Below are 26828 nucleotides of genomic sequence, written 5' to 3'. Positions count from 1 at the left end.
TATAGATGCACCAGCATGTCTGGGACAGATTTAGAGGTGAAAGGTAAGGTGTGGGAATAGAGGTACAGCTTCTAGGGGTAGATGTAGAGGCAGGCTGATTCCAGTCGTCCGAGAGGAGGACTGTTTAGGGAATTGCTTTGACTTCCTTTTGCTGAGTTAGGATGTGATGGAGGCAGATACTGGCCTTGTGGGGAAGAGAGGATGACTGAGAATTTCTTTTGCACCAGTGCTGTGTTGGTGTGATTATCCAAGAAAATGTAAATAGAGGCCTCCCTCCTGGCAAAAAGGATGTCAGGGCCCCAGGGTGTTAGTGTGAGAACCCAGGTGTCCACCTCTGGCTCTCTCTCCTCAGCATCTGGCTTAGGGAGCTGCCAGCTTGTGTCTCCCTACTCCAAGTGCTGGGGTCAGGCCAGGCCAGCAGCTGGGCATGGCTTCCCCCGTTCCTGGGCAAGCTGCCAGCTGGCAAAGTGAGGGGGAAGGCAGGAGGAGCCCTGGCGAGCACTGAAAGGACCTGCCACAGTCTGAGCCGGTGGCCTAGAGTCTGGTCCCTTGTTAGTGGGAGGGGAGAGAGGGAGTGGCTTGGCTGCTCTTCCTTTCTGACCCTTGACCTCCATTCAGAACCAGAGGATCCCAGAGTACTAGAAACACTGTTTGCATCCGTTGAGGGGCAGCGAAATTGAGAGCAGTTAATGCCTGGGTTCCTAGAGAGTGCCACGGTGGCAGTAAGAAGGGGACAACGAAGGACCTCTGAGATTGGGACCCTCCAACTTTAGGTTTTTCTGGTGCTTTTTTCTCCGAAGATAAGGATGATATTCGGCTGCTGCCTTCAGCATTAGGTGTAAAGAAGAGAAAACGAGGTCCCAAGAAGCAGAAGGAAAGCAAGCCCGGCAAACCTCGGAAACGGAAGAAGCTCGTAAGTATCCTACAGCAAGACTGGGGGATGAGGGGGGAACTTCCCAGAGATGACACAGAGGGCTTCCTAGGGTCAAGAGACTTTCCCCTCCTTTATGCGTCTTACCTGCCTCTCTTGAACCTGGAATCCTCACCTCTCTATTTCTATCTGTGGTAGAGTCCAGTTGTCAGTGTAACTTGCCTTACCATCTGAGAGAAAGAGTTGAGAGCACACTGTCTCACTGAGGGAGTAGCCTTGCATGTGTGAGCTTTGAATTTAATTTCCAATACAGAGGGCAAAAGAAAACCACAGTGTTAGAGGAAGCGTGTGTGAATTCAGAGCCTAGAAATCCTCTGCCTTCCTGGACAGTTTATTTAATTCCCTGTGCCTCAGTTTCCTCTGAAAAAAAGTGAACAAATATAGATCAATTGCTGTTTCATGGGATAGTTGTGGAGATGAAAAGAGATAAAGAGATATTTATGTTTTGCACTAAGAACAGTTCTTGGCACATGGTGAGAATGAATAAATGTTATTTTTATTTCTCTTCCTTAGGACAGTGAAGAGGAATTTGGCTCAGAGCGAGATGAGTACCGGGAGAAGTCAGAGAGTGGAGGCAGCGAGTATGGAACTGGACCAGGTCGGAAACGAAGAAGGAAGCACCGAGAAAAAAAAGAGAAAAAAACAAAGAGGAGGAAAAGGGGAGAAGGGGATGGGGGACACAAGGTGAGTAGAGTTAGGGAGTGAGCACAGAGAGCAGCACAGGGAGGGAGGGACGCAGCCAGAGCTGGGCTTTGTAAGGGATGGAGGGACACCGCCAGAGCTGGGCTTTGTAAGGGATGGAGGGACACCGCCAGAGCTGGGCTTTGTAAGGGATGGAGGGACACTGTCAGAGCTGGGCTTTGTAAGGGATGGAGGGAGGGACACAGCCAGAGCTGGGCTTTGTAAGGAATGGAGGGACACCGCCAGAGCTGGGCTTTGTAAGGGATGGAGGGAGGGACACAGCCAGAGCTGGGCTTTGTAAAGGATGGGGACTGGACCTCGAAGAGGAGCAGACTGGTGAACTCTAACAGAGGCATTGAAGGATGCTGGAAGAGGAGCCAGGGTGCCCCATCTTACCACCTTGTCCCCCTTAGCAGGTGGAACAGAAGTCATCCGCAACCTTGCTTCTGACTTGGGGCTTGGAGGATGTGGAACACGTGTTCTCCGAGGAGGACTATCACACACTTACCAATTACAAAGCTTTCAGTCAGTTCATGAGGTATAACAGAACCAGGAATCCTTTCAAACAAATACTTAATTATTAGGGTATGGGCTGGGCCTCTCTGGAATCTGTTTAAAAATCTAAGAAAATGTTTCCTAGAGAAATTCATGGCATTTGCAGAAATAACCTTACACATATTTTCAGTCTACTCTTGGTCTGAGGCCTACCAGTCCCAGCTAAGAGTCCATCTTTCTCTAAGTTTGTGGGGACAGAGATCATGAGTCCAGTACTAGGTTAGAGAAGTTTCTAGAACTAGAAGGTAGTGAGGACAGGACAGATTGAATCTTCTGCTCTGACAGTTCCGTTTTTTCCTCTCTGTAACTTCTCTAGACTAGGCCTGGGTGCCATCATCGTCCAAGAGTTTTCATTTCAAGTCTTCACAACCCTCTTTTTTGTTTGTTTGTTTGTTTTGTTTTTTTGTTTTTGTGTTTTTGTTTTTTCGAGACAGGGTTTCTCTGTGTAGCCCTGGCTGTCCTGGAACTCACTCTGTAGACTAGGCTGGCCTTGAACTCAGAAATCCGCCTACCTCTGCCTCCCAAGTGCTGGGATTATAGGCAAGCACCACCACCACCCGGCTTTCTTTTTCTTTTTAATGATTTATTTATTTATTTTATGTATATGAGTGCTCAATCTGCATGTACACCTGTGTGACAGAGGAGGGCGTCAGATCACATGATAGATGGTTGTGAGCCACCATGTGGGTGCTGGGAATTGAACTCAGGGCCTCTGGAAGAACAGCCAGTGCTCTTAACTGCTGAGCCATCTCTCCAGTCCCAGAACTCTTTCTTATGCCCTAGTAAAACCAGATCATGCATTGAGAGCAGCAGGCTTGAGCTGTAGGACTCTCAAAAGCAGAGACTAATGAGATTGCCCAGGATCAGGGTGTGGTTTTACCACAGCAGTTCCAGGACCATGGATGTACATGCTGAGGTTTAACACAGTAGTTTAGTGCCCTGGTTTCATCTTGGGCAAGTCACTTAATTTTGTAGGTGCTTGGTTTTCTTATCTGTAAATGAGAGAGACATGCTTGTAAGAGCCTGTGTGGATTTGGTGGGAAGCTGAATGCATAGCCCAGTAATGTTGGTACCTAGCCTCAAGGGATAATTGGTAGTCCTTGGGGATGTTTCACTTACTCCTCTGCTACAAGAGGGTATGTTTGCCAGCACTGAGGGTCCTAGGTGTCCTAATAGGAGCTTACCACACCCCCTAGAGGAAAACATGGTGTCTGTCTCTTTCAAACTATCCCAAGGGTAGCTCTCTTCAGGTTCCATATAATTCAATAAAACGCAGAAAATCAAAGCAAGCATGCCATTGTGAGGGTGGGACTTGATAGGATATATTTTCCTTGTAACTTATTTTTACTTAGCTCATTACTTAAATTAATATTCTTCTTAATAGGGCATATTTTCCCGACCCAGGAATGTTAGCATAGACTGAGTTAATACAGGAGATGGCAGAGTTCCCAGACCATCTGTGAAGGGTCTGAGTTTTCTGCTTCTATATTTCCAGGCCCCTAATTGCTAAGAAGAATCCTAAGATCCCGATGTCAAAGATGATGACCATCCTGGGGGCCAAGTGGAGAGAATTCAGTGCCAATAACCCCTTCAAAGGGTCGGCAGCTGCTGTGGCAGCGGCAGCGGCAGCAGCAGCAGCAGCTGTAGCTGAGCAGGTGTCAGCTGCTGTCTCCTCAGCCACCCCCATAGCACCATCTGGACCCCCCCCTGCCCTTCCACCACCCCCTGCTCCTGAAATCCAGCCCCCACCCATCAGAAGAGCCAAAACCAAAGAGGGCAAAGGTAGGAACCCTCTTCTTCCAACCTGTTCCCCTGCTCTCCAGACTGCATGGCTTCATGAGTCCACCACCCATGCTTTTCCAGCCTTGATTGCTGGGGGAGAAGTGCTGCTCAGGAGAGGGAAAAGTAAACATGGCTCAAGGTGCAGCTCAGAGTGCCCTGTGGCTCTCTCTCGACCAGGATGTGTCATGGCCTGTGGATTTTCTCTCCTCCTCCATATTCTCATTCAGGTCCAGGCCACAAGAGGCGGAATAAGAGCCCCCGAGTGCCTGATGGACGCAAGAAGCTTCGAGGAAAGAAGATGGCGCCACTCAAAATCAAGCTAGGGCTGCTGGGTGGCAAGAGGAAGAAGGCCGGCTCGGTGAGCAACCCTGCCCGTCTGCCCAACACCTGGGTGTCAAGGGCTGAATTCCATGGATAGTCCATGAGGGAAGCTGGGGTGGGGATCCACCATCTGGGGATGGAGGGTGGTGGTGGTAGAATCCAGGATGCCTCCATGACTCATGGCAGCAGGGCTCTGGGCAGTGTGTTTTTCAGAGTGATGAAGGCCCTGAACCAGAGGCCGAGGAATCAGACCTGGACAGTGGTAGTGTCCATAGTGCCTCAGGCCGGCCTGATGGCCCTGTCCGTGCCAAGAAGTTGAAGCGAGGTCGGCCAGGAAGGAAGAAGAAGAAGGGTAAGGACGTCACCGAGTATGAGCCTCTCTCTGTGCCTTATTCCTTTGTGGTCTGTCTGCTTGTCTGTCTGTCTTCCTTCCTTCCTTTCTTTCTTTCTTTCTATCTTTCTTTTTTAAAGTTTTTTTTTACTTATTTTATGTATATGAATACACTGTAGCTGTACAGATGGTTGTGAACCTTCATGTGGTTATTGGGAATTGAATTTTTTATCTGCTCTCTCTGATTACCCTGCTCACTCAGTCCCTGCTTACTGTGGCCCAAAGATTTATTTTTTATTATGTATAAGTACACTGTCGCTGACTTCAGACGCACCAGAAGAGGGCATCATATCTCATTACAGATGGTTGTGAGCCACCATGTGGCTGCTGGGATTTGAACTCAGGACCTTCTGAAGAGCAGTCAGTGCTCTTACCCACTGAGCCATCTCTCCAGCCCCTTTGTTGTCTTTCTTCAGATATTCAGACCTTCTGTCTTTCCCTGAATCTCTTTCTTCTTTTCTTTGTTCCCTCTGTCTTGATTGGGGTGTGTGACAGTCCTGGGCTGTCCTGCAGTGACTGGGGAGGAGGACGTTGACGGCTACGAGACAGATCACCAGGATTACTGTGAGGTGTGCCAGCAGGGCGGGGAAATCATTCTGTGCGACACCTGCCCCCGTGCCTACCACCTCGTCTGCCTTGACCCTGAGCTTGACCGGGCTCCTGAGGGCAAATGGAGCTGCCCCCACTGTGTGAGTATCTAGTGCCCTCACCACCCTGCCTGCCTCTTTTCCTCTTGCTTTCTGCTGTGGTTTCCAAGGCCTCTCAGCACTAGGTACTCAAGAGCCCAGAATCTTAACTGGCTCCTTTCTTTCAACCCCTTAGTCCTAGAGTCATTAAGTTTGGAAAGTCAGTCAGTGGTATCCTGTGTGGTAGGTCCCATGAGACTTTTATGCACATCTAAGACTCAGTCATCTTGGTTTTCCTATCTCTCCTTCTCTTCTTCTGTCTGTTGTCTGACTACACCTGACCTCCTAGGAGAAGGAGGGGGTTCAATGGGAGGCCAAGGAAGAGGAGGAAGAGTATGAGGAGGAAGGGGAAGAAGGAGAGAAGGAGGAAGAGGATGACCACATGGAGTACTGCCGCGTGTGCAAGGACGGCGGGGAGCTCCTGTGCTGTGACGCTTGCATCTCTTCCTACCACATCCATTGTCTGAACCCCCCTCTGCCCGACATCCCCAATGGCGAATGGCTGTGCCCACGATGCACAGTAAGTGGAACCGCATTCTCACAGTGCTCACCCACCAGAGCCACCGTTCACCCATTTCGGAGGCCTAGACACCCAGCTCTTCCTTCCTCAGCCCCGACCCTGTGCTGTATGTACCTTTGTCCTACCTAACAAGAGGCTCTCTTGGCCTCCTTCTGTCTTCCTTCTCTTATGTGCGGTCCTGAAGTGTCCTGTGCTGAAGGGCCGTGTTCAGAAGATCTTGCATTGGCGATGGGGGGAGCCACCTGTGGCAGTGCCAGCACCACAGCAGGCAGACGGGAACCCAGACGTCCCCCCACCTCGTCCTCTTCAAGGCAGATCAGAGCGAGAATTCTTTGTCAAGTGGGTGGGGCTGTCCTACTGGCACTGCTCCTGGGCCAAGGAGCTTCAGGTATGAAGGCTTCTCCTTTCCCGTGCCTGAGATCCTGCCCCCAGGCTCCTGCTCTGTCCTCTGGGCACCCCAGCTCCTCCGTCATCTTTGGTTTAGAGGCTGTTTCTTCTCTCTCCCTCTGTGCCCCAACAGCTGGAAATCTTCCACTTGGTAATGTACCGAAACTATCAACGGAAAAATGACATGGACGAGCCCCCGCCGTTGGACTATGGCTCTGGTGAGGATGATGGGAAGAGTGATAAGCGCAAGGTGAAGGACCCGCACTATGCGGAGATGGAGGAGAAGTACTACCGTTTCGGCATCAAGCCGGAGTGGATGACTGTCCACCGCATCATTAACCATAGGTGAGTCCTTGCTCTGTGCAAAGGCCCACCTGGACTGTGACAATGCTCTAACTGTGGCGATGGTCCTCCAGAAGCCAAATGACGGATTGAGGCTTGGTGACTGTCTCTGCAGCTGCAGCCCTCTGGCCCTGCTCCTTCTAGGGGACTTTAGACACCAGGAGGAGAGCTCAGCATTCTTTGTGTCTAGTAGCTTAAGGATGGGGATGGGGCATGAAGACAAGCTCTGAGAAACTGCGCTCCAGAGTAGTGCTTACCACCGCCTAGCATGAGCTCCTTCACACCCAAGTGTGAGTGGCCAGATTTGTTGGTTCGCTCACTGCTCAGCCTCATGCCTCGATCTATGGCTGGCTCGTTTTAGGCACTCACAAACCCTGCCTGGGGAGGAAGTGATCCTATGGGCTCTCCAGGATGTCCTGTGATGAGTGTCTTATAGACCATCCCGAGAAGGCTAGGATAACAGATGCTGTGCTTGTTGACACTTTACTTATCAGAACTTTGTGCAATGCGTGATTCATATTATTTTTCTTTCCTCTTGCTCTTCTTCTTGGTTTCCTGCTCAACAGTATGGATAAAAAGGGGAATTACCACTATCTTGTGAAATGGAAGGATCTGCCTTACGACCAGTCTACATGGGAGGAGGATGAGATGAACATCCCTGAGTATGATGACCATAAGCAGAGCTACTGGAGACATCGGTAAGGGTGCCCGCTCAGCGGCCATGAAAACTAAGGGGAGGATGCTGTTCCAGACAGACCCAGGCTAGGGCGGATGCAGCCTTAGCTAGGGCTTTGGGTGGGTTTGGTGGGGTAGCATAAGGACGAACAGTAAGATCTGGCCAGCCCAGAACGATGGCCCAGGAGCTAAGAGCTCTTGTAGAGATCAAAGTTCAGCTCCTAGCACTGTATCTGGAGGCTTACAGCCTCCTGTAGCTCCAGATCCAGGGGACCAGATACTTTCTTCTGGTCTCTGAAGCATCCCCTCCCCCCACTGATAAATAAATAAATAAATAAACAAAAATAATAAATAGGTAGATAGATTAAAAACTACATCTGAAAAGTAAGAAGAGGAAATAAGATCTGTTCTGTACTGAGAAATGGGTAGGAGGCTTCCTTGAAGAGAATGATGGATACTCAAGGAATCCCAGGGCGAAGAAGGAAAGCATGGGCTAGAGCTGTCAAGATGGCTGAGTGGGTAATAGAACTTGCCACTGAGGCTGGCACCCTGAGTTCATTCCCTAGGATCTGCATGATGGAGTAAGAAAACCAGTTTCTACAGTTGTACCTGTCCTCTGTAAATGTAATTAGAGTTTTTTTGTTTAAAATGCTTTGGAGAAGCCGGGCAGTGGTGGCGCACGCCTATAATCCCAGCACTTGGGAGGCAGAGGCAGGCAGATTTCTGAGTTCCAGGCCAGCCTGGTCTACAGAGTGAGTTCCAGGACAGCCAGGGTTACACAGAGAAACCCTGTCTCGAAAAAAAAATGCTTTGGAGAGGGCTGGAGAGAGATGGCTCAGTGGTTAAGAGCAGTGACTACTCTTCTGGAGGATCTGAGTTCAATACCGGCAACCTCATGGTGGCTCATAACCATCTATAATGAAATCAGACGCCCTCTTCTGGTGCATCTGAAGACAACTACAGTGTACTTATTTATAATAATAAATAAATCTTTAACAAAAAATGCTTTGGAGAAAGAAAGTGAGAAGATCTGAGAGAAGGGTTTAGGCAGAGGGAGGCAGGTCTAAGATGGGTTTAGAAAAGTGGGAGAGCTCCCCAGGACCAGCCCTCACTAGATACCCACTCTTTTCTCAGCGAGTTAATTATGGGCGAGGACCCTGCACAGCCTCGAAAGTATAAGAAGAAGAAGAAGGAGTTACAGGGTGACGGGCCTCCCAACTCACCTACTAATGATGTAAGTTGTCTCTTCCCTGCTGATACAGCCATCGGGACTGGAGCTGACGGCAGCCTCTCAACACTGGCTTTTCTCTGCCATTGTACCATAAACAATACCTGTCTTCTCTAGAGGGGCTAGGTATTGGGCCATAGGAGTTGGGGTGCTACCAGCAGTCAAAGCCCAGTTCCTTTCCAAGCCAGCCCTTCCTAGTGGTACTGCTTAGTGATGATTTGGGGACTGGGAACGGGAAGAGACTGAAGCCTAGACCTCAACTCAGTCCATAGCTGAGGAAATTGTAATCCACCTTTTGCCAATGCCAGGGCAGGGCAGAAGCATCCTCAGTTGTTCCCTTGAACCTTGCGATGTCTTGACTTCACAGCCAACAGTGAAATACGAGACTCAGCCACGGTTCATCACAGCCACAGGCGGCACACTGCACATGTATCAGCTGGAAGGGCTGAACTGGCTGCGCTTCTCGTGGGCCCAAGGCACTGACACGATCCTGGCGGATGAGATGGGGCTGGGCAAGACCATCCAAACCATCGTCTTTCTCTACTCACTGTATAAGGAGGTGTGTGTTGGATTCTAGGCCCCCCGAGAGGAGTGAGGCCTAGCTTAGACTAGGAGGGTGGAAGGCTAGGGCAGGTAGCAGCCAGAGGTGCGCACATCCCTGAGCCACGATTAATACCATTCCACCCTTGACTCCAGGGCCACACAAAAGGTCCCTTCCTGGTGAGCGCTCCACTCTCTACTATCATCAACTGGGAACGGGAGTTCCAGATGTGGGCACCCAAGTTCTATGTGGTCACATACACGGGTGACAAGGACAGCCGGGCCATTATAAGAGAAAACGAGTTTTCGTTTGAGGATAATGCCATAAAAGGCGGGAAGAAAGCTTTCAAGATGAAGGTAAGTCCCTCTGTCTCATGCTTTGAGACCCTCAGATCTGCCATTTCTTTGTCCCAACCAGGAATTCCTCTCCTTATCTTTGTGCCTCTGTACTCCACAGTAGATTCTCCTGGGAGTATGTGCAGCTTTGACAGTACTGGGCATAGTGGTGGAAATTAAGAGCTGTGATCCGTAGTCTCTGTTCAGTGTTGAAATTAAAATAACTGACTTCCTGAGGGAATCACAGTTCTTGATAAAGAGTAAGGGCTGGGGATGCAGGAAGGGCGTGTTAAGTGGTGGATGAGTGGGCAATGCTTGTGTTTGCAGAGAGAGGCACAGGTGAAGTTCCATGTCCTTCTGACATCATATGAGCTGATTACCATTGATCAGGCAGCGCTTGGCTCCATCCGCTGGGCCTGTCTTGTGGTGGATGAAGCTCATCGCCTCAAGAACAACCAGTCCAAGGTGAGTGAGATCCCCACTCCGAGAACTTGGAGGCTGTGGAGGACTTGTGTTGATCCTTAAAGAAACTATAACAAAACTAGTCTGGGTTGTTGTAGGTAAGGTTCCTGTCATAGTGGAGAGAGGTATGCTGAAGGAGGGAACAGGCTAGGACTGGGGTCTCTGATCCTGAAGGAAATGGGAATTAAGGAGCTGGCAACTGGGACAAGTCTATGAGGTGAGACAGCTGCTTGCCACTGAAAGCCATTTCTTTCCCTTGCTTATTCTTGTCCCACTCCCTAGTTTTTCAGGGTCCTCAATGGCTACAAGATAGATCATAAGTTGTTGTTGACCGGGACCCCACTGCAGAATAACCTGGAGGAGCTCTTCCACCTTCTCAACTTCCTCACTCCAGAAAGGTTTAAGTAAGTGGCTCACTAGGTGGTCTGCAGGGAGGGAAAGTGGCACGAAGACTTCTAGAAGATTCATCTGACCTAGGAAATAGAACTCAAGGTCAGAGTCAGAGATCTTCTCCCTTTGTCTGATTTCTTATCTCTTTGTGTCTGTTAGCAACTTGGAGGGCTTCCTGGAGGAGTTTGCTGACATATCCAAAGAGGACCAGATTAAGAAACTGCATGATTTACTGGGGCCACATATGCTTCGGAGACTCAAGGCAGATGTCTTTAAGAACATGCCAGCCAAGACTGAGCTCATTGTTCGAGTGGAGCTAAGCCCCATGCAGAAGTGAGACTTGGGACAGGCTGTCACACTTGTGGGTGGGGCTTGAGTGGTAGCTGTCCTAGAGTTGGGTCACATTAGAAGTTGTTTCTGCCCACGCTTTTAATCCCAGCACTTGGGAGGCAGAGACAGACTCTGAGGCCAGCCTGGTCTACAGAGTGAGTTCCAGGACAGCCAGGGCTACACAGAGAAACCCTGTTTAAAAAAAGAAGAAGAAGAAGAAAAAGAAGTGGGCTCCTTTATTACTCACATCTCATATATCCCTACCCTGGATTTAGGAAATACTACAAGTACATCCTAACTCGAAATTTTGAGGCCTTGAACTCTCGAGGCGGTGGGAACCAAGTGTCCCTGCTTAACATCATGATGGACCTTAAGAAGTGCTGCAACCACCCGTACCTCTTCCCCGTGGCTGCTATGGTAGGGGCAGAGATCGGGGACAGATCATGTGGCTGCTTCTTGGGGAGGGTCTGCCTCAAACACAGGGACGATGCTGGGTTGCCTTGGCTTCTCCAGGCACTGTAGGAGTAAGGAGTATGCTTGCTGACACTCATTTCTCCTTTGCCTCTCTTTTCAGGAGTCTCCTAAACTCCCCAGTGGGGCTTATGAGGGTGGGGCACTTATTAAGTCATCAGGGAAGCTTCTGCTGCTGCAGAAGATGTTGCGCAAGTTGAAGGAGCAAGGACACAGAGTGCTCATCTTCTCCCAGGTGACTGTCCCCTCCGCTCCCTCTTCATAGCTGCAGACTTCACTTCCTGTCCTCATCCCTGTGGCTCCTCTACTAAGAAAGGCTGAGATCCTACACAGCTTTTCTTGACTCAGGCAGGCAAGGTGGTGAGCGTCTGCTTATAATCCCTGAAGTTGGAATGCTGAGGCTGAAGTCAGTCTAAACATAAAGAGACTGTGTGTTCAAGTGAATAGAGAGAGCCAGTGGCTGGGTTCCGTAGCTTCCATGAGGCTGTGTGTTAGATCCCTAGCACTGGACAAGCAAAAGTATAAAAGGTCTGGGCTGGATGTAGTAATGCATCCCTTAATAGTGCATGTCCAGCCTGCACACGACAAGTTCCAGGCTAGCTAGGCCTACACAGTGAGACTTTGTCTTTAAAAATAAAAGGCCTGGCATGGCTGGTTCATCCTTGTTCCTAAGAAGAGACTAGTACCAGTTACCAACCTTATGTGTGAATATAGTAGGGACTACAGTCCTTTTAGAATTCTGATGACCTCTCTACTTTGGAGAAAATGACACACCAGTTTTATGTGATTTTCAAAGTCTTTATATAGGTTTCTCTGAAATCTTTTCATGGGTCTCTGAGAGCCTGTGCCTTATAAGAAATGATCTTATATCAAAAGACTTTGAGATAGAACTTGAGAGCTGGGGATAGGTGGAGTGAGTAGACATGGGAGCAGGCAGCAGGGTGGCTATGTTCAGGTATGAGGCTTGGGGATTTGTTGTTGTAAAGGGTTGCTTTGGGGAACTAGGCCCGAGCTTCTTTTGGGGTCTTCTGGACTCCTGCTATCCCTTTTTCAGATGACCAAAATGTTAGACCTTCTGGAGGACTTCCTAGACTACGAAGGCTACAAGTATGAGCGCATCGATGGTGGCATCACGGGTGCCCTCAGGCAGGAGGCCATTGATCGCTTTAATGGTGAGGGGGAAATACTGTGCTATCTATGGACATGGAAGGCCTGAGAACGTCTGCCATGTCCTCTGGATAGGGAATGGTGAGGGGAAGCTGGAAACTTAGACCAGGAGTTAGGATGTAGTGTTTATAGTCGGAGCATCTAGCAGCCAGGGGTAAACTTGGCCTCTTACTTCTCATGTCCTAGCTCCTGGTGCCCAACAGTTCTGCTTCCTCCTGTCAACCCGAGCTGGTGGCCTGGGCATCAACTTGGCCACTGCTGACACTGTCATCATCTTTGATTCTGATTGGAACCCCCATAATGACATCCAGGTGGGAACCTGCATCCTACATCCCCTGTAACACTCAGCAAGTTGGCATGGGTTCTTGAAGGTCATTGTCCTGCTCAGGGATGGGTCTTAGAGAGAAGGCCTTTCCCGACCCTGTGTCAGCTTCTCTCTGTCACTCTCCTGGCTGACCTCTGTTTTCTCCTGCCCTGTAGGCCTTCAGCAGAGCCCATCGGATTGGCCAGGCCAACAAAGTGATGATTTACCGGTTTGTGACCCGAGCCTCTGTGGAAGAACGAATCACACAGGTGGCTAAGAGAAAGATGATGCTGACACACCTGGTGGTGCGGCCAGGCCTAGGCTCCAAGGCTGGCTCCATGTCCAAGCAGGAGCTTGATGATATCCTCAAATTTGGCACTGAGGAGCTATTCAAAGATGAAAATGAGGGTGAGGTAGTCCCTGGGAACTCCCACCCTCCAGAAACCCCCCACAAACCCCAAAACAACCCCCCCCAAAAAACCCTCAAAAAACCAAACTTCTCTCAGCCTGTAAAGGACACATCTCTTCTTTCTAGTAGTGCTAAGAGAAGGGTTGGCCACCTAAGGAAAGAAAGCAAAAGACACTAGATGTGAGCCCCCAAGAAGCAGTCATTTCCTCCCGGGCCCAGTGAGAAGGAGGAAGACAGGCATCTTACCCAGCCACCTGTGCCAACACGTCAGGTCCTCTTCTGTCTCTGCCAGGGGAGAATAAGGAGGAGGATAGCAGTGTGATCCACTATGACAATGAAGCCATCGCTCGACTGCTGGACCGTAACCAGGATGCGACCGAGGACACAGATGTGCAGAACATGAACGAATACCTCAGCTCCTTCAAGGTGGCACAGTATGTCGTTCGTGAAGAAGACAAGGTGAGAGGCTTGGGGGCCACACCCTACCTCCAAGACCATCTCTGAAGGGCAATGAAGGCCTTTCACTAAGTTTTGAAGTAGGAATATTCTCCTGCACTGGTCCTTTTGATTTATTCTCTCATCCTGGTCCCCAGCGAAAAGCAACAGTGTATCTCAAACAATTTTTCATTTTGATAGATGAGATTGGACTTTGGAAAGACACCTAGGCACAGAAAGTTCTTGTAGTCACAGAATGGTGCTTCTGAGTCTGGAGTGAGTGAGGGGAGCGAGGAGAGGGTTAGAGAAGGAGCCAGAGCACTGCAAGGAAGAGGTGGCAGGAAGAATGTGCAGCGTCCAGAAACTAGATACTGGGTCCGAAAGCATCAGGCAGGATTTGGCCAGTACAGGAGATGGGGATTGGGATGCAGCCCTGGGACAAGTGAGGAAGGAGGCTGCCAGCCTTCATTCTGCTGCCCTTCAGATTGAAGAGATCGAGCGAGAGATCATTAAGCAGGAGGAGAACGTGGATCCTGACTACTGGGAGAAGCTACTGAGGCATCACTATGAGCAGCAGCAAGAAGACCTTGCCCGAAACCTAGGCAAGGGCAAGCGGGTTCGAAAGCAGGTTAACTACAATGATGCTGCCCAGGAGGACCAAGGTGAGGACTGCTTCTGACAAGAGAAGGGAAGATGCGATGGAATAGAGCTCCCAAGGCTGGGGCTGTAGAAAGGGAAAGGCTGGGTGATTGGGATGGATCAGGAGGAACTTTTCTAAGGCCAGATGGATTCGTGAGGATTTAACTATCTAGGGACTACAGAGGGATCCATGAGCACACAGGGTCTCACCATTTAGAGTAGCTTTGACAGGAGTCAAAGTGGTAAAAGTATGTGGTACCCAGAGGCTAAAGATGGCTCAGGATATAAGACCCAGAGTCTTCAGTAGGACCAAGGACAGGGTGGAGGTGTAGAAATGTCCAAGAGGAAGAATCCAAGTGGAGAGGGCCCCAGTATGGCCACTGCTTACCATCAAACGCTCTCTATCCCTCACAGATAACCAGTCAGAATACTCAGTGGGGTCCGAGGAAGAGGATGAAGACTTTGATGAGCGTCCTGAAGGTGCCGTCTTTTCTTGACTTTCTGACTCCACTCTCTCACTTCACTTTCTAGCTTTCTTTAAGCCCGCTATTTTTTTTTAAAAAAGATTTATTTATCTTTATTTTTAATGTGTATTGTTTTACTTGTATGTATATCTGTGTACTGCCTGCATGCCTGGTGCCTGCAGAGGCTAGAAAAGGATATCAGATCCACCAAAACTGGAGTTACAGATGGTTGTGAGCCACTCTGGGTGCTGGAAATTGAACCCTGGGCTCTTAACTGCTGAGCCATCTCTCCAGCCCCCTTGCTCCCTATTTTTATGCAATAAAAATGCTTTGGTTTTGGGTGGTAACATAGTAGCACATGTCAACACTTAAAGCAGGAGGATTGTGAGTTTGAGGCATTCTCAGTACATAGCCAGCCCACTCCTAGAATGGAAATAAAGCTCTTTTGGTAGGAAAACTGAAGATTGCACACAGGAAGGGAGTGATGTCCATGATCCCTCCATTGTTGAATTTGGAGTGTCTAGCCATGTGGTAGCAGATGCTCTCAGGTCAAGAAAGATGTTGAGGTGTGATGCTGCAGGCCCAGCCACCAGGAAGGTCAGACAGGATCGCTCAAGGCCAGAGGTTGGCAGCCTGACCAGCACAACCTCATCCGAGGGTTCAAACACATACACAGAAACCAAACAGGAGGATTAGGTTATTTCACTTTCTCATGAGTAACATTGCCCGTCAGGTATTTGTCATTAGTTTTTAATATGGTTGCTTTTAGCCTTAGTAGATAGTAGTACTGACAACATGCCTGAAAGAAAATTAGAGGTGAACGTGACACAGGCTAGCCCTGTGTTCTGTGTGTTATAAGGATGGAGACTGAGGGCTTAGAGGAGGTGTTGTCTCCACTAATTGGCGTCACTCTTACCCTTAGGACGTCGACAGTCAAAGAGGCAGCTTCGAAATGAGAAGGACAAGCCGCTGCCTCCATTGCTGGCTCGGGTTGGGGGCAACATTGAAGTGAGACTTTGGCCTGGGCACTTTGCATGATCTCTAGGGAGAAGATGGTAGTGGTGAGGTGGGGGTGCATTGGGGATTGAGGACTGGGCCACCAGCAATGGAAAGCACTTCAAACTCCTAGTCTTTCATGGCCCTGCCTCTTTGCCCCTCTTCAGGTACTGGGATTCAATACCCGACAACGGAAGGCGTTTCTTAACGCTGTGATGCGCTGGGGGATGCCACCCCAGGATGCGTTCACCACACAGTGGCTAGTGAGAGACCTGAGGGGCAAAACGGAGAAGGAGTTTAAGTGAGTGTGGGGGACTTGGGGGTGAGTTGAATAAGGGCTCAGAGCTTTGGACCTCACTTTCTTCCTCTTGGCTACCATATGATGTGACCTTACTCAGCTGATCACCACCTCCCTACCTTATGTCATGTCCAGGCTCTATTTCCTGGGAGGTGGGCCTAGCCTACCCTACTTCCCCTCAACAGAGCCTAGAATAAAGGGGCCAGGCCTCCTCCGCTATGGGAGAGGCATTTGAAGAAGGAGCCTCGCCCAGGCTGGCCTGGCTTCACATTTACTTAGCCATGATAACCTGGCAAGAGGAGCTGGTGAATGGGATGAAAGGCTGACTGATGGGGCCTAGGAACAAAGTGCTAAGTCCCAAGAGGTGCAATGGGAGAGCTGATGGGGGCCAGTGAATGAGTCAGGATGTGAAGGGCTGATGCGAGGGAGAGGCCCAGGGCTGGAGTCTTGGAAGCACCTGGGAGTTGAAGCTCAGGGTTCAGTGAGCTCTGCATCTTGTATATCTGAACAACTCCTAAGTCCTTGCAACCCTCCTCTTATCCCCAGGGCCTATGTGTCTTTGTTCATGCGCCATCTATGTGAGCCTGGGGCAGATGGCTCTGAAACCTTTGCTGATGGGGTCCCTCGAGAGGGGCTGAGTCGCCAGCAGGTGTTGACCCGCATTGGAGTCATGTCTCTCGTCAAGAAGAAGGTACCAGTCTCTCCTCATTCGAGCATCAGGCCAGCTGCTTAGTCCCTGTCCATCCTCTGTCCGTCCTCTCTTAGTTTCAGCCAGGCTGGTATGATACAGAGGAACCTAGAGCTTCCTACATGTCCAGTGCCATGAACTGACCCTAGCCCCTGAAAACCTCCTTCTCCAGGTCCAAGAGTTTGAGCATATCAATGGGCGCTGGTCAATGCCCGAGCTGGTGCCTGACCCTAGTGTTGGCTCCAAACGCTCTTCCAGAGCCTCCTCTCCAGCCAGAACATCTCCCACCACTCCTGAGGCTTCTACAACCAACAGTCCTTGCACCTCTAAACCTGGTAATTGGGAATCTGGATTGGGGTAGCCAGATGTCAGGGTGGGAAAACCTCTGCTTTCCCTCTTATTAGGCTATTTGTGTGATTGGAAGGAGATTCATGAAGTTGGACAACTTTATAGAGGAAAATGGATTTATTTGGGCTCATGGTTTTGGAGGTTCGAGGTCAGCAGCTGCATCAGAGTCCTGGGTCATGCAGGATTGTCACATGGTGAAATGCAGAGAGCATGCATGTAGATTCTCCCCTCTCTCTTCTTAAGAGCCACCAGGATTCAAGTATGGGGATCTCACCCCATGACCTTATCTAGTCCCGATTATCTCCTTTAAACCCCACCTGTGAACACTGTAGTTGGATTCCGTTTCTACACTTTATTACTTCATACTGGACATTAAATTTCAACACATGAACCTTTAGAGAACACTTAAGCCATGTCCAAACCCTAGCACTGTGCCTTCACCCACAGCTACTCCGGCTCCGAGTGAGAAAGGAGATGGTGTAAGGACACCGCTGGAGAAGGATGACACTGAGAACCAGGAAGAGAAGCCAGAGAAAAACAGCAAAGTGGGGGAAAAGATGGAGACAGAGGTGTGTGCATGCGCTCTTCTCTCTAAGGAGATGGAGTAGAAGGTCTGGAGGGATCTTGGCAACAAGGTGCCTAGGAACTCTCTAGCTTGTCTTGACTCTTCTGTCCACCAGGTCGATTCTCCCAGCCCAGCCCCATCACTGGGAGAACGGCTAGAACACAGGAAGATTCTGTTAGAGGATGAAGCACCAGGGGCACCTGGAGAGATGGAGCCTGAACCTGGGTACCGAGGAGACAGGGAGAAGTCTGGTGGGTGTATTAATCTCTTAGTGATGGGGATTTGAGTTTTGGAGTTCCCTCTTCTGGACTTGGGGCGAGAGTAACAGCCTCTCTTCATATCTTCTGACTCTTCCCACAGCCTCAGAGCCAACGCCAGGAGAAAGGGGGGAGGAGAAGCCATTGGATGTACAGGAACACAGGGAGAGGACGGAGGGGGAAACAGGGGATTTGGGCAAGAGAGGTAATGGGCAGAGGGACTGAATGCCTGAGTTCCTGAGGGTGTCTGGGGAGGTGGCATCTGGGGACAGATGCCTGGGTCTTGGGTGGGTAGCTGTTGGAAGCGTCAGTATAGTTGATGCATTAAGTAGTCTTGGGGCTTAGAAGGAGGCAGTCCTGAGGCGTGAACTTTGCACTGTTTGACCTAGCAGAAGATGTAAAAGCTGATCGGGAGCTTCGACTTGGGCCTCCTCGAGATGAGCCACGGCCCAATGGGCGCCGTGAGGAGAAAGTGGAGAAGCCAAGATTCATGTTCAACATTGCCGACGGTGGTTTCACAGGTGTGAGAACTGCTCCTCATTGTGTCACTGTGTCCAAGGCTGCCTGCTGCATTTAATTCCAAGTACTGTCAATGAAATGGTGCATGCGGACAGTGAGCCTTGCAAATCCTCAGTTACTACCAAACTCCCATTGATCTCTAACATTTTTTTGTCTTAATCCTAACATGAGCCTGTTCATGATTAACTTTACTCCTCACTTCCCAACATAGTGCTTTCTCACCTTTTTGTAATTTAATTTCTTCAGATTTATTTTACATGTTATTATACATGTTATGCATGTATGTGTATGCACCACTTATGTATAGTACCTTCAGAGGTCAGAAGATTAGTACAGTATCCCTGTAAGTGGAGTTACAGACAGTTGTGAGCTACCATGTTGGAGCTGTGAACTAAAGTCTGGACCTTTGCATGAGTAACAAGTACTTTTACACACCGAGCCACCCCTCCAGCCCCTCCAGCCCCTCCTCAGTTCCTAAGGAGCCTTTAGTCTTCATCCTTCCTCAGCTGTCCACGTGCACACCCTGGGGTGGATGCAGATCACAGACCTGACACATCTCTTCTGTTCTCTGCAGAGCTGCACACACTGTGGCAGAATGAGGAACGAGCAGCTATTTCCTCGGGGAAACTCAATGAGATCTGGCACCGGAGGCATGACTACTGGCTTCTGGCTGGCATTGTCCTGTATCCTTTGTATATATGCAAGATTGTGAAGGTTCTCTCAACTAGGAGGGAAGGTGTCTTAATGGTTTCTACTGCTTGATAAACACCATGACCTAAAGCACCTCAGGAGGAAAGGGTTTATTTCAGGGTACAATTTATAGCACATCTTGGAGGGATGGAGGCAGGAGGTGATGCAGAGGCCATGGAGGGGTGCTGCTTACTGGCTTGCTCCCCATAGCTTGCTTGGTCAGCCTGTTTTCTTATAGAACCCAGAACCACCACTCCAGGGTGGCACCACCTATAATGGGGCTGGGCCCTACCACATCAATTATCAGTTAAGAAAATGCCCTATAGGTTTGCTTACAGCCCGACCTTATTGGGGTATTTTCTCAACTGAGGTTCTACTTCCCAGATAATTCTAACTTCTGTCAGGTTGAGAGGAGCTAGCTTGGGTAGAGGAGAACTGCAGAGAAGAAGGGCCCACACTCAGGCCAGGGAGACTTGTGCCACGTTCTGGGGATATCTGGCCAAAAAGAAATGCTCCCAGTCAAGTCTATCCAGTTAAATTCCTTGATAGTTCCCTTTCCTCCATTGGCAGCCATGGCTATGCCCGGTGGCAAGACATCCAGAACGATGCTCAGTTTGCCATTATCAATGAACCATTTAAAACAGAAGCCAATAAGGGGAACTTCCTGGAGATGAAAAATAAATTCCTGGCCCGGAGGTTCAAGGTGGGGATAAGAAAGAAGAGGAGTGGGGTGAAGAGGGGCCTGGCTCAGATGTGGGTTGGAAGGAATGTTAGCATTGTGAGAGCTGAGGTAGCACTGTGGCCCAGACCCAAGTGGACTTTGCGGTGGGAACTGTGGTCTGGATCACATACTGTGGAGCTGAGTTTCCTGGGCCAACAGTGGACAGAGTAGCTCTCTAGTGCTGCTGTCTGGTCCTTCCATTCACTTGTTTTTACCCCTACCTGCGCCCTTAGCTCCTGGAGCAGGCGCTGGTGATCGAGGAGCAGCTGCGGCGGGCGGCCTACCTGAACCTGTCACAGGAGCCGGCGCACCCCGCCATGGCCCTCCACGCCCGCTTTGCCGAGGCTGAGTGCCTAGCTGAGAGCCACCAGCACCTCTCCAAGGAGTCGCTGGCAGGGAACAAGCCAGCCAACGCTGTCCTGCACAAGGGTAAGGGCCGCGGTGGCCCCGCGCGGGGGAGGGCCCACAACGCTGCGTAAGTCTTCACCCCGCACCCTTCAAAACCTTCCCATACCCTTCACCCCCTTACCCTTCTACCCTCTGAACCACTGCCCTCTGACCTCTAACCCAACTGGCATCCTTTTGGGCTTTAGCCTTTATCCCTTGCCTAAGCCCATACCTGATATGGTTCACATCACGGACCAGTAGGGTACCAGTCACCTCAAGGTGGGACATGATCCCTGTGAGTGGGACCACATGATGGTGCCTGCTGTGATCCTGATAGCCTTGGTTTGTGTGTGGACAATGCAGATGTCCATAGCTCTGACCCATAGGTCACTTTCTTTGTATCTCCTTCACCCTATGAAGTGAAAACCACTGTCCATCTACCCCTAGGTGGACCCCATGAAGCTTGCCTTTGACCCTCAACCTTTTCTCCCAAACCCTCCTACCTTGAGAACTCTAGGTTAGGTCCCAGAGCCATCTTAACCACCTAACAGAGCCTGGTGTAATGCCTGACTCCTGCCCACCTTAGGTCCTTCTATATAATGCTGACTCTTTAACCTCCTCCCTATCATGTATTAAAACTGAGTCCTTAAATCATACTGTCCCCATGCCTCCCATTTCCTCCCTATCACCCCCAGCCCCTAAACCTCCCTTTTCTAGTATGGGATGTTCTGACAACCCCGACCCCAATGTCTTCCCCCTACCTCTTTTGCATACTCTTTCTTTTTCTCTGTTTCCATCTGTTCTGTGTGGTATCTGGCCTGCTGCTCTCCTCTGAATCACTCTTTTCCTGTCTACCCTCTGCCATTTTGTCCTTGGCCTGTGGTCCTTTGATGCCTGTGTCCTCTCTTTCTGACTGTACTTGTCCATCTGACTGTCCCTTTTTCTGGCTCCATCTTTCTCTCCACCTTTCTCTTGCTCTTCTCTCTCTGTGGCCTGGGCCCCAGTTTTGAACCAGCTGGAGGAGTTGCTGAGCGACATGAAGGCAGATGTGACCCGCCTGCCAGCCACGCTGTCCAGAATACCCCCCATCGCAGCCCGCCTTCAGATGTCCGAGCGCAGCATCCTCAGCCGCCTGGCCAGCAAGGGCACGGAGCCTCACCCCACACCGGTAACCCGCTTTCCCCTAACTCATTTTTCTGTCAGTGCCCTCTGTACACATACACAAACGCTCCATCAGAATCCTAGTGTAGAGAAACCGGTGGAGTTGGAGTTTCCCACTCCCAACAGTCTGCATCTTGAGTCTCCTCCCTGCCTAGTAATTCTGGAGCTTGATTTTTTTTTTCCCCTCTAAACTCTGGACTACCTAACCCCAGTTTGCTCTCCTGTTCCAGGCCTTTCCCCCGGGTCCGTACGCCACACCTCCGGGGTACGGGGCAGCCTTCAGCGCCGCACCCGTAGGGGCCCTGGCCGCCGCAGGCGCCAATTACAGCCAGATGCCTGCAGGGTCCTTCATCACAGGTTAGATGGTGCTTCTGACTCCTTGCTTCTCCCTGACTTTGACCAAACTTCATCCCTGCTTGACTCCCTTGTCTTGCTTCAAACCTGTCTCTCTTCCTTGTAAGTGTCAGTGTTTTGGGGAGAGTTGTTTTGTCCATTGTTCCCTTGTACCTCCTCTCCTATCCCCATGTCAACAACCTCAACCAGGAGGCTGAGAGTCCTCTGGCCAGCCTGGGCTTGTGTGAGATGCTATCTCCAAAAAGAAACCAGCTGGGTGTGGTGGTGCACACATAAATCCCAGCAACTGGGAGGCACAAACAGGTGGCTCTCTGGGAGTCCTAGTTCAAGAACAGCCAGGGCCATAGAGGAAAGCCCTGTCTCAAAAAACCAAAAGCCTTCCCAATCATATGGTTTCCTATCTCCCACTTGAGCTTCCTCTACCTGGTTTCCTCAAGGGGAAACAAATGTGAATTCAGAAAGGCTAGAGTCAGACCTGTCACAGCGTGGTACAAGAGGAATCTAATGTTTTTACATTTTAAAAAAAAAAAAAAAAGATTTATTTATTTATTTATTATAAGTACACTGTAGCTGTCTTCAGACACTCCAGAAGAGGGTGTCAGATCTCGTTATGGATGGTTGTGAGCCACCATGTGGTTGCTGGGATTTGAACTCAGGACCTTCAGAAAAGCAGTCAGTGCTCTTAACTGCTGAGTCATCTCCAGCCCCTCTTAGAAAAACCAGAAATGGCAAGAAATGACTTAGCAGTAAAGATAGGTTGTTAGCAGGGAGTAATATTTAGAACGTGGGGACTGACTTTTTCTTACTTGTCTCCCCAAACAGCCACCACCAACGGCCCTCCAGTGCTGGTGAAGAAAGAGAAGGAAATGGTGGGGGCGTTGGTGTCAGACGGGCTGGGGCTGGATCGGAAGGAGCCCCGAGCAGGGGAGGTGATCTGTATAGACGACTGACTGGATCCCAGGCCTGCCCTTCACCTAGGCCCCGCCCCCGGAGCCGACCCACATCTCAGGCCTTGGGGCCTGCTGCCAACCCTCCACCTTCCCCACCCCTTGGGCCACCACTGGGCTAGGAGCCCTTTTGCCCCTCTATAACGCCTCCCTTCAAGAAGGACCCCTATTTCTCTCCACCTCCACACACCTTTCCCACCAAACCTTGAAGACTGTGCTGGTGTGAAGAGGTCTGGGTGGGAGATGGTTAGCAGGGTCTTCCAAGTACCCGGATGCCCCACTACCAAATATACACAGCTTCCCCATACATGATTGTCCGGGAGGGAGGAGGTGGAGCCTCCCAGGCCTTTCGTGCAGTATCACCTCCACCTCCTGCCAAAGTGGGGGATTAGCCTTGCCTGGCCTTTAGGGACTTTTGTGAGATCATCAAAGAGGAGGGGAACCTTGTTACAAAGATGAAAATAGCAGCGGGAGGAGGAAGGGGGGCACTGCATGGCACTTTCCCTCCCTCTCCCAAATCAAATGGAGGGTACAACAGCTACAAGTGAGAGAGCTGATTGCTGCTCACTGGCTCAGTTATCTCCTGTGTGCCAGCACCTTGCAGTAGGAACTGTTCTCCCCAGGGACCAAGGACTACCCCCACAGAGTAATGGTTGGGTGATACTCCCTCAAGCCAAAGAGGAGCTCCCCAACCTGTTCTAGGTAACCTAGAAAGGGTGGTGGAGAATACAGAGGGCCAGGCATGGGGCAGACCCCACGCTGGGGCTCAGGTTTCTGGAGGATGAAATCCTCCCTCCTCAAGGCCTGGATACAGACTAAATTTGAGTAGGTCAGGCCAGGGGCCTAGACAGGAGCCTGCCTTGCCTATGGGACCAGAGCCACACAGTGGATAACAGGCTAGGGAGATCTGGGCACATTCCCCCTCCAAGGAGGGGCCAGGGAGTGGCAGTTTGCATGGGGAACCCCCATATCCTCCTTGCCGCCCCTTTCCCAGTCTCTTTGCTCCCACTCCTGGTCTGTCCCAATCCCTTCTTCTGTATCAGGTTATCGGTTGTACATATAAATTATACTTTCCTTTCTGTGTGCTGTCATCTTTGCCTGGGGAGGGGAATTTTGTGTGGAGGTAAAGTAAGGATTATTGCTTTGTACTATTTCATCCTAATAGGTTCCCCTGTGTAGCCCTGGCTACCCTGGAACTTGCTCTCTAGCCCAGGCTGCTCTCAAACTCAGAGATCATCCTACTTTTGCCTCCCAAATGCTGGGATTAAAGTGTGCCACCACCACCAAGCTAATAATCCCCTTTCTATTTTGTGAGTTTTATGCATCTTTATCTCGACTCATTCACCAAAATGAGACCTTTTCCCAATGCCAAGCACAGGATGAGCTCAATGTAGAGAGCTGGTGAGCAGTGGGTCACAGTGGCAGGTGCAGAGCAGAGGGAGCAGGCTTCCTGACAGGAGGGATGCCCGACACTGCAGACTGCCTTCCCCCAGAGTCAGTGGAGGTCACTACAGCACCACAGTTTCAATTCCACCATGGAGCAGACAGCTTACTTTATTTTGTTTTAAAGAACTGGGATAATACCGGGCAGTGGTGGCACATGCATTTAATCCTAGCACTTGGGAGGCAGAGGCAGGCGGATTTCTGAGTTTGAGGCCAGCCTAGTCTACAGAGTGAGTTCCAGGATAGCCAGGACTACACGGAGAAACCCTGTCTCTGGGATAATTATGGTGTCACTGAACTGCTGGACAGAACTCTGGCTTCTTCAGCAGCAGTCTCTCACAGGTTGAATGAGCCCCAATACTTTATTCTTGAGATCATTACATTCGAAATAAATTCAGCAAACATTTTTGAATACATATAATACATTAACACTGCTATTGGCTCTGGAGTTAGTCATTTGAAGTTTATACTCTAGAAACACTCAAAACATAAAATAACAGAAAATAAACGTAGCATTCACTTTGGCAACACATATATAGAAAATAGGCACATTACAACAGGTGCATGCTCCAAAAGGGGACATTTAAGCTGAAACTTAAGGACAGGAAAAGGACAAAACATTTTAAAAATGGAGGTTTATACCCTATACCTACATACATTGTCAGTAAAAACAAAATCTTGAAGACCTGAAAACTGAGGTCTATTGTAAATTCACATTTGTAGCTCAGAAAAAAAAAATTTCTTCTCAAAAGAATGTCACTTTGTCATTAGTGTTTTAAATGTTTCACCTACAGATGATGACATCCCAGAGTGACTAAGATCTAAACCAGTGTTTTTTAACTTATATACACACACCTGGGGTTCTAAAAATATCAGGGAATGTGGACTGGGGTCCTGAAATTCTGCATTTCTAGCAAGCTGTGAGACCAACCAACATTGCTGGTCTTGATTTTAAGTCTATAGTAAGATATTTACAGGACTTTAAAATAGAACTAACTACATACAATAAACAATGTCCCATTATGGGACACAAAGTAAAATTATGTGAGCATCTTTTTTTTTTTACAGTATTGCTACAGAGTCAGTAAAGATAACAAATAAAGGGCTAATTTTGCTTCCTTTATCAAATGGCTCACCCATCCTTGATAAGCCTTAATTAAGGCCTCATGTAAATAAATGCCCCTTGGCTGTTTTCACCCCCTCAAGCTGAAGGGGGGTTGTGTATGCAAGACTTCTATCATAAACAGGGAGGCAACTCAGTAATTTCTGGAACACGGAACCAGGAGTGGGAAGATGGCACGCCAGCAAACACACATAACCAGATAAGTGAGATTGACATGACACAAAAATTAGCCTATCTCCTGTCCTGTCCTTTTTCCAAAGTAAACATTTTTCAACCATAGACCACTGCTAAAATGGGATCCATTGCTTACACCACAGACGCAGAACAAAGCTTTGTTATTTTTTTCTTGCCACATTATGGTAGGCTTTGTTTCTATTACCCCTTGGCCACTCCATTCTGAAAATGTAATGCTGGCATAGTCTAGGAGCCTTCGCCGCTCATAATTCACACCACCTAGGGTACTTTCTGATCAGCTCCATCTCCATCACGCACGTACCAATTCCAGCATAAGTCTTGACTTCCAGGTAGTCTTGACATCAACCCTTTGTATCGAGGATGCTGCTCCCACCTGCTTTCTGCCCTAGCTCCCGGGTTGTTCGGTTACAGCGTACAACGAGTCATATGGGCAATGTCCTTGACCTCTGGACAGTAGAGCACTGGAGGAAAGAAGAAGGATTAGTGGCCACAGGAGGATGCAACCTGACCCAGCCTTCTTCGGCGCGATGTACCCAGTATCCTCCCTAGGCCGCTTCTCACCATTGCTAGGCAACGGACGCCGCAAGCGGCGCGCCGGCACCAGGACCCTGTCGAAAATCCGGCGAAGCGCGCGCCAACCCGCACTTGAAGGTCCCGCCTCCTTCTCGCTCTCCTCTTCCCCGTCGTCGTCCTCTCCACCCTCTCCGCTCTCTTTGGCCGGGCTCCCCATCGGGTCTCCTTCACGCTCAGCCCGGTCTTTTTCCTCCAGCCGTGACCACAAGTCAGGGTCTAGCGCGATCTCCGTGACGCCGCCGCGCGGGAGCGGGGAAGGCGCGCGGCAGAAGGGGCACGTGACAGCGCGGCGCAGGCGCACCACGCGCGCGGCCGTGCGGCTGCCGTCGCCCCGCGCCACCAGCTCGCGCAGGCAGGCGGTGCACAGTGTGTGGCCGCACCGGGCGCGCGCCGTGCCAGGCAGGCGGCGGGGCGCGCGGGCCCCGAGGTTGTAGGGTCGGAAGCAGATGTTGCAGTCCAGCTCACCCCGCTCGGGAAGAGAGGGCACTCTCATCAAGAGCTGCATCTTGATCACGGTGGTCACGGTGGCCCGAGGACTTCGATCCCGCGGCGGCTAGGACCCAGAACGAACGAGCCCTCCTTGGGCCAGGGCCTGGGGCCCGCGCCGCCGCCTCTGGCCCCTTTTAATAGGGAGGCCCCGCCCTCGAGGCGTCACGCACAGATCGGCCGCTCCCTTCTGAGGCACGCGTTGGGGCGGCGGAGGCGCGAAGCTGGCCAAGCAAGTGGGGATGCAGCAGGGTGAATGCCCAAGACAATGCCAGATTTGCCCGAGGGAAGAAGGGGGGGTCCACGCTCCACCCTCTAACAAAATGGCGGACTCCCTCCCCCCCTCCCCCCCCCCAAGCAAAACACCAGCTCTGTCACTTAAACCAACCTGATGCAGATGCCAGGTGTCCTCTTGCACACAGTCACTGGCCCAAGTCTCTAAGGCCTTCTTGGCCTATTTGTCACGTTCATACTCTTTCACACACACACCCTCCTCAAACAGACAACATACGCCAGGTTTACTGTTGGTTCTGCCCAATTTTAACTAGACTCCTGGATGTTTGGATTGTGCCCAGCCATAATTCACTCTGCCCTCACCTATCCTTTTTATACACGACCTCTTGGGCTCTTT

General features: G+C 50.3%; 3 protein-coding genes and 1 non-coding gene across 11 annotated transcripts in view; 3 read left to right on the top strand and 1 right to left on the bottom strand.

The window, feature by feature from the left end:
- The window catches only part of LOC116077736 (cytochrome b5 domain-containing protein 1), a 34600-nt gene extending 33045 nt beyond the window's left edge, over positions 1–1555 (top strand). The window contains exons 4-5 of the transcript XR_004113317.1: positions 801–913; positions 1445–1555. The gene's annotated coding sequence lies outside the window, so the exon portion shown is untranslated. The remainder of the gene's footprint in view (positions 1–800; positions 914–1444) is intronic.
- Chd3 (chromodomain helicase DNA binding protein 3) lies at positions 1–23456 on the top strand. 8 transcript variants are annotated; one of them, XM_031352481.1, is made up of 40 exons: positions 1–43; positions 801–913; positions 1445–1615; positions 2029–2150; positions 3663–3949; positions 4177–4307; positions 4460–4622; positions 5157–5350; positions 5637–5867; positions 6052–6255; positions 6388–6599; positions 7163–7294; positions 8406–8505; positions 8867–9058; positions 9196–9396; positions 9703–9840; positions 10120–10241; positions 10387–10560; positions 10833–10974; positions 11132–11263; positions 12083–12200; positions 12382–12506; positions 12676–12907; positions 13201–13367; positions 13828–14005; positions 14397–14462; positions 15369–15454; positions 15610–15743; positions 16287–16431; positions 16601–16763; positions 17224–17345; positions 17457–17592; positions 17702–17803; positions 17988–18119; positions 18692–18800; positions 19378–19510; positions 19762–20003; positions 20920–21083; positions 21307–21433; positions 22253–23456. In XM_031352481.1, the coding sequence occupies exons 1-40, from the start codon at positions 16–18 to the stop codon at positions 22497–22499; spliced, it is 6117 nt and encodes a 2038-aa protein (XP_031208341.1). In that variant the 5' UTR covers positions 1–15; the 3' UTR covers positions 22500–23456. The 8 variants fall into 8 exon arrangements, with proteins under 8 accessions (XP_031208341.1, XP_031208347.1, XP_031208342.1 ...); XM_031352487.1 differs by having other exon boundaries at positions 2026–2150; positions 4472–4622; positions 17991–18119; positions 19762–19957; XM_031352482.1 differs by having other exon boundaries at positions 2026–2150; positions 4472–4622.
- Positions 15874–16013, top strand: LOC116079468. Its single transcript, XR_004114014.1, has one exon.
- Positions 23457–24159: 703 nt separating the features above from the next.
- Positions 24160–26430, bottom strand: Rnf227 (ring finger protein 227). The gene is made up of 2 exons (XM_031352503.1): positions 25700–26430; positions 24160–25599 (listed from the first exon to the last, which is right to left on the bottom strand). The coding sequence occupies exons 1-2, from the start codon at positions 26214–26216 to the stop codon at positions 25544–25546; spliced, it is 573 nt and encodes a 190-aa protein (XP_031208363.1). The 5' UTR covers positions 26217–26430; the 3' UTR covers positions 24160–25543.
- Positions 26431–26828: the final 398 nt, after the last annotated feature.

This window comes from Mastomys coucha, unplaced genomic scaffold (assembly GCF_008632895.1).
Source record: "Mastomys coucha isolate ucsf_1 unplaced genomic scaffold, UCSF_Mcou_1 pScaffold5, whole genome shotgun sequence".
Taxonomy (NCBI): domain Eukaryota; kingdom Metazoa; phylum Chordata; class Mammalia; order Rodentia; family Muridae; genus Mastomys; species Mastomys coucha.
This window is presented reverse-complemented; position numbering and strand designations above follow the sequence as displayed.

What these genes read in the sequence shown, in the direction of transcription:
- Chd3 (XM_031352479.1), top strand. Translation starts at nt 16, where the DNA reads ATGTCTGGGACAGATTTAGAGGTGAAAG. An exon ending in CAAAACCAAAGAGGGCAAAG is followed by an intron (nt 3,950 to 4,176) that starts GTAGGAACCCTC and finishes ATTCTCATTCAG; the next exon opens with GTCCAGGCCACAAGAGGCGG. An exon ending in GGCCATTGATCGCTTTAATG is followed by an intron (nt 12,201 to 12,381) that starts GTGAGGGGGAAA and finishes CTCATGTCCTAG; the next exon opens with CTCCTGGTGCCCAACAGTTC.
- Rnf227 (XM_031352503.1), bottom strand. Translation starts at nt 26,216, where the DNA reads ATGCAGCTCTTGATGAGAGTGCCCTCTCTTCCCGAGCGGGGTGAGCTG. An exon ending in GCGTCCGTTGCCTAGCAATG is followed by an intron (nt 25,600 to 25,699) that starts GTGAGAAGCGGC and finishes TCTTTCCTCCAG; the next exon opens with TGCTCTACTGTCCAGAGGTC.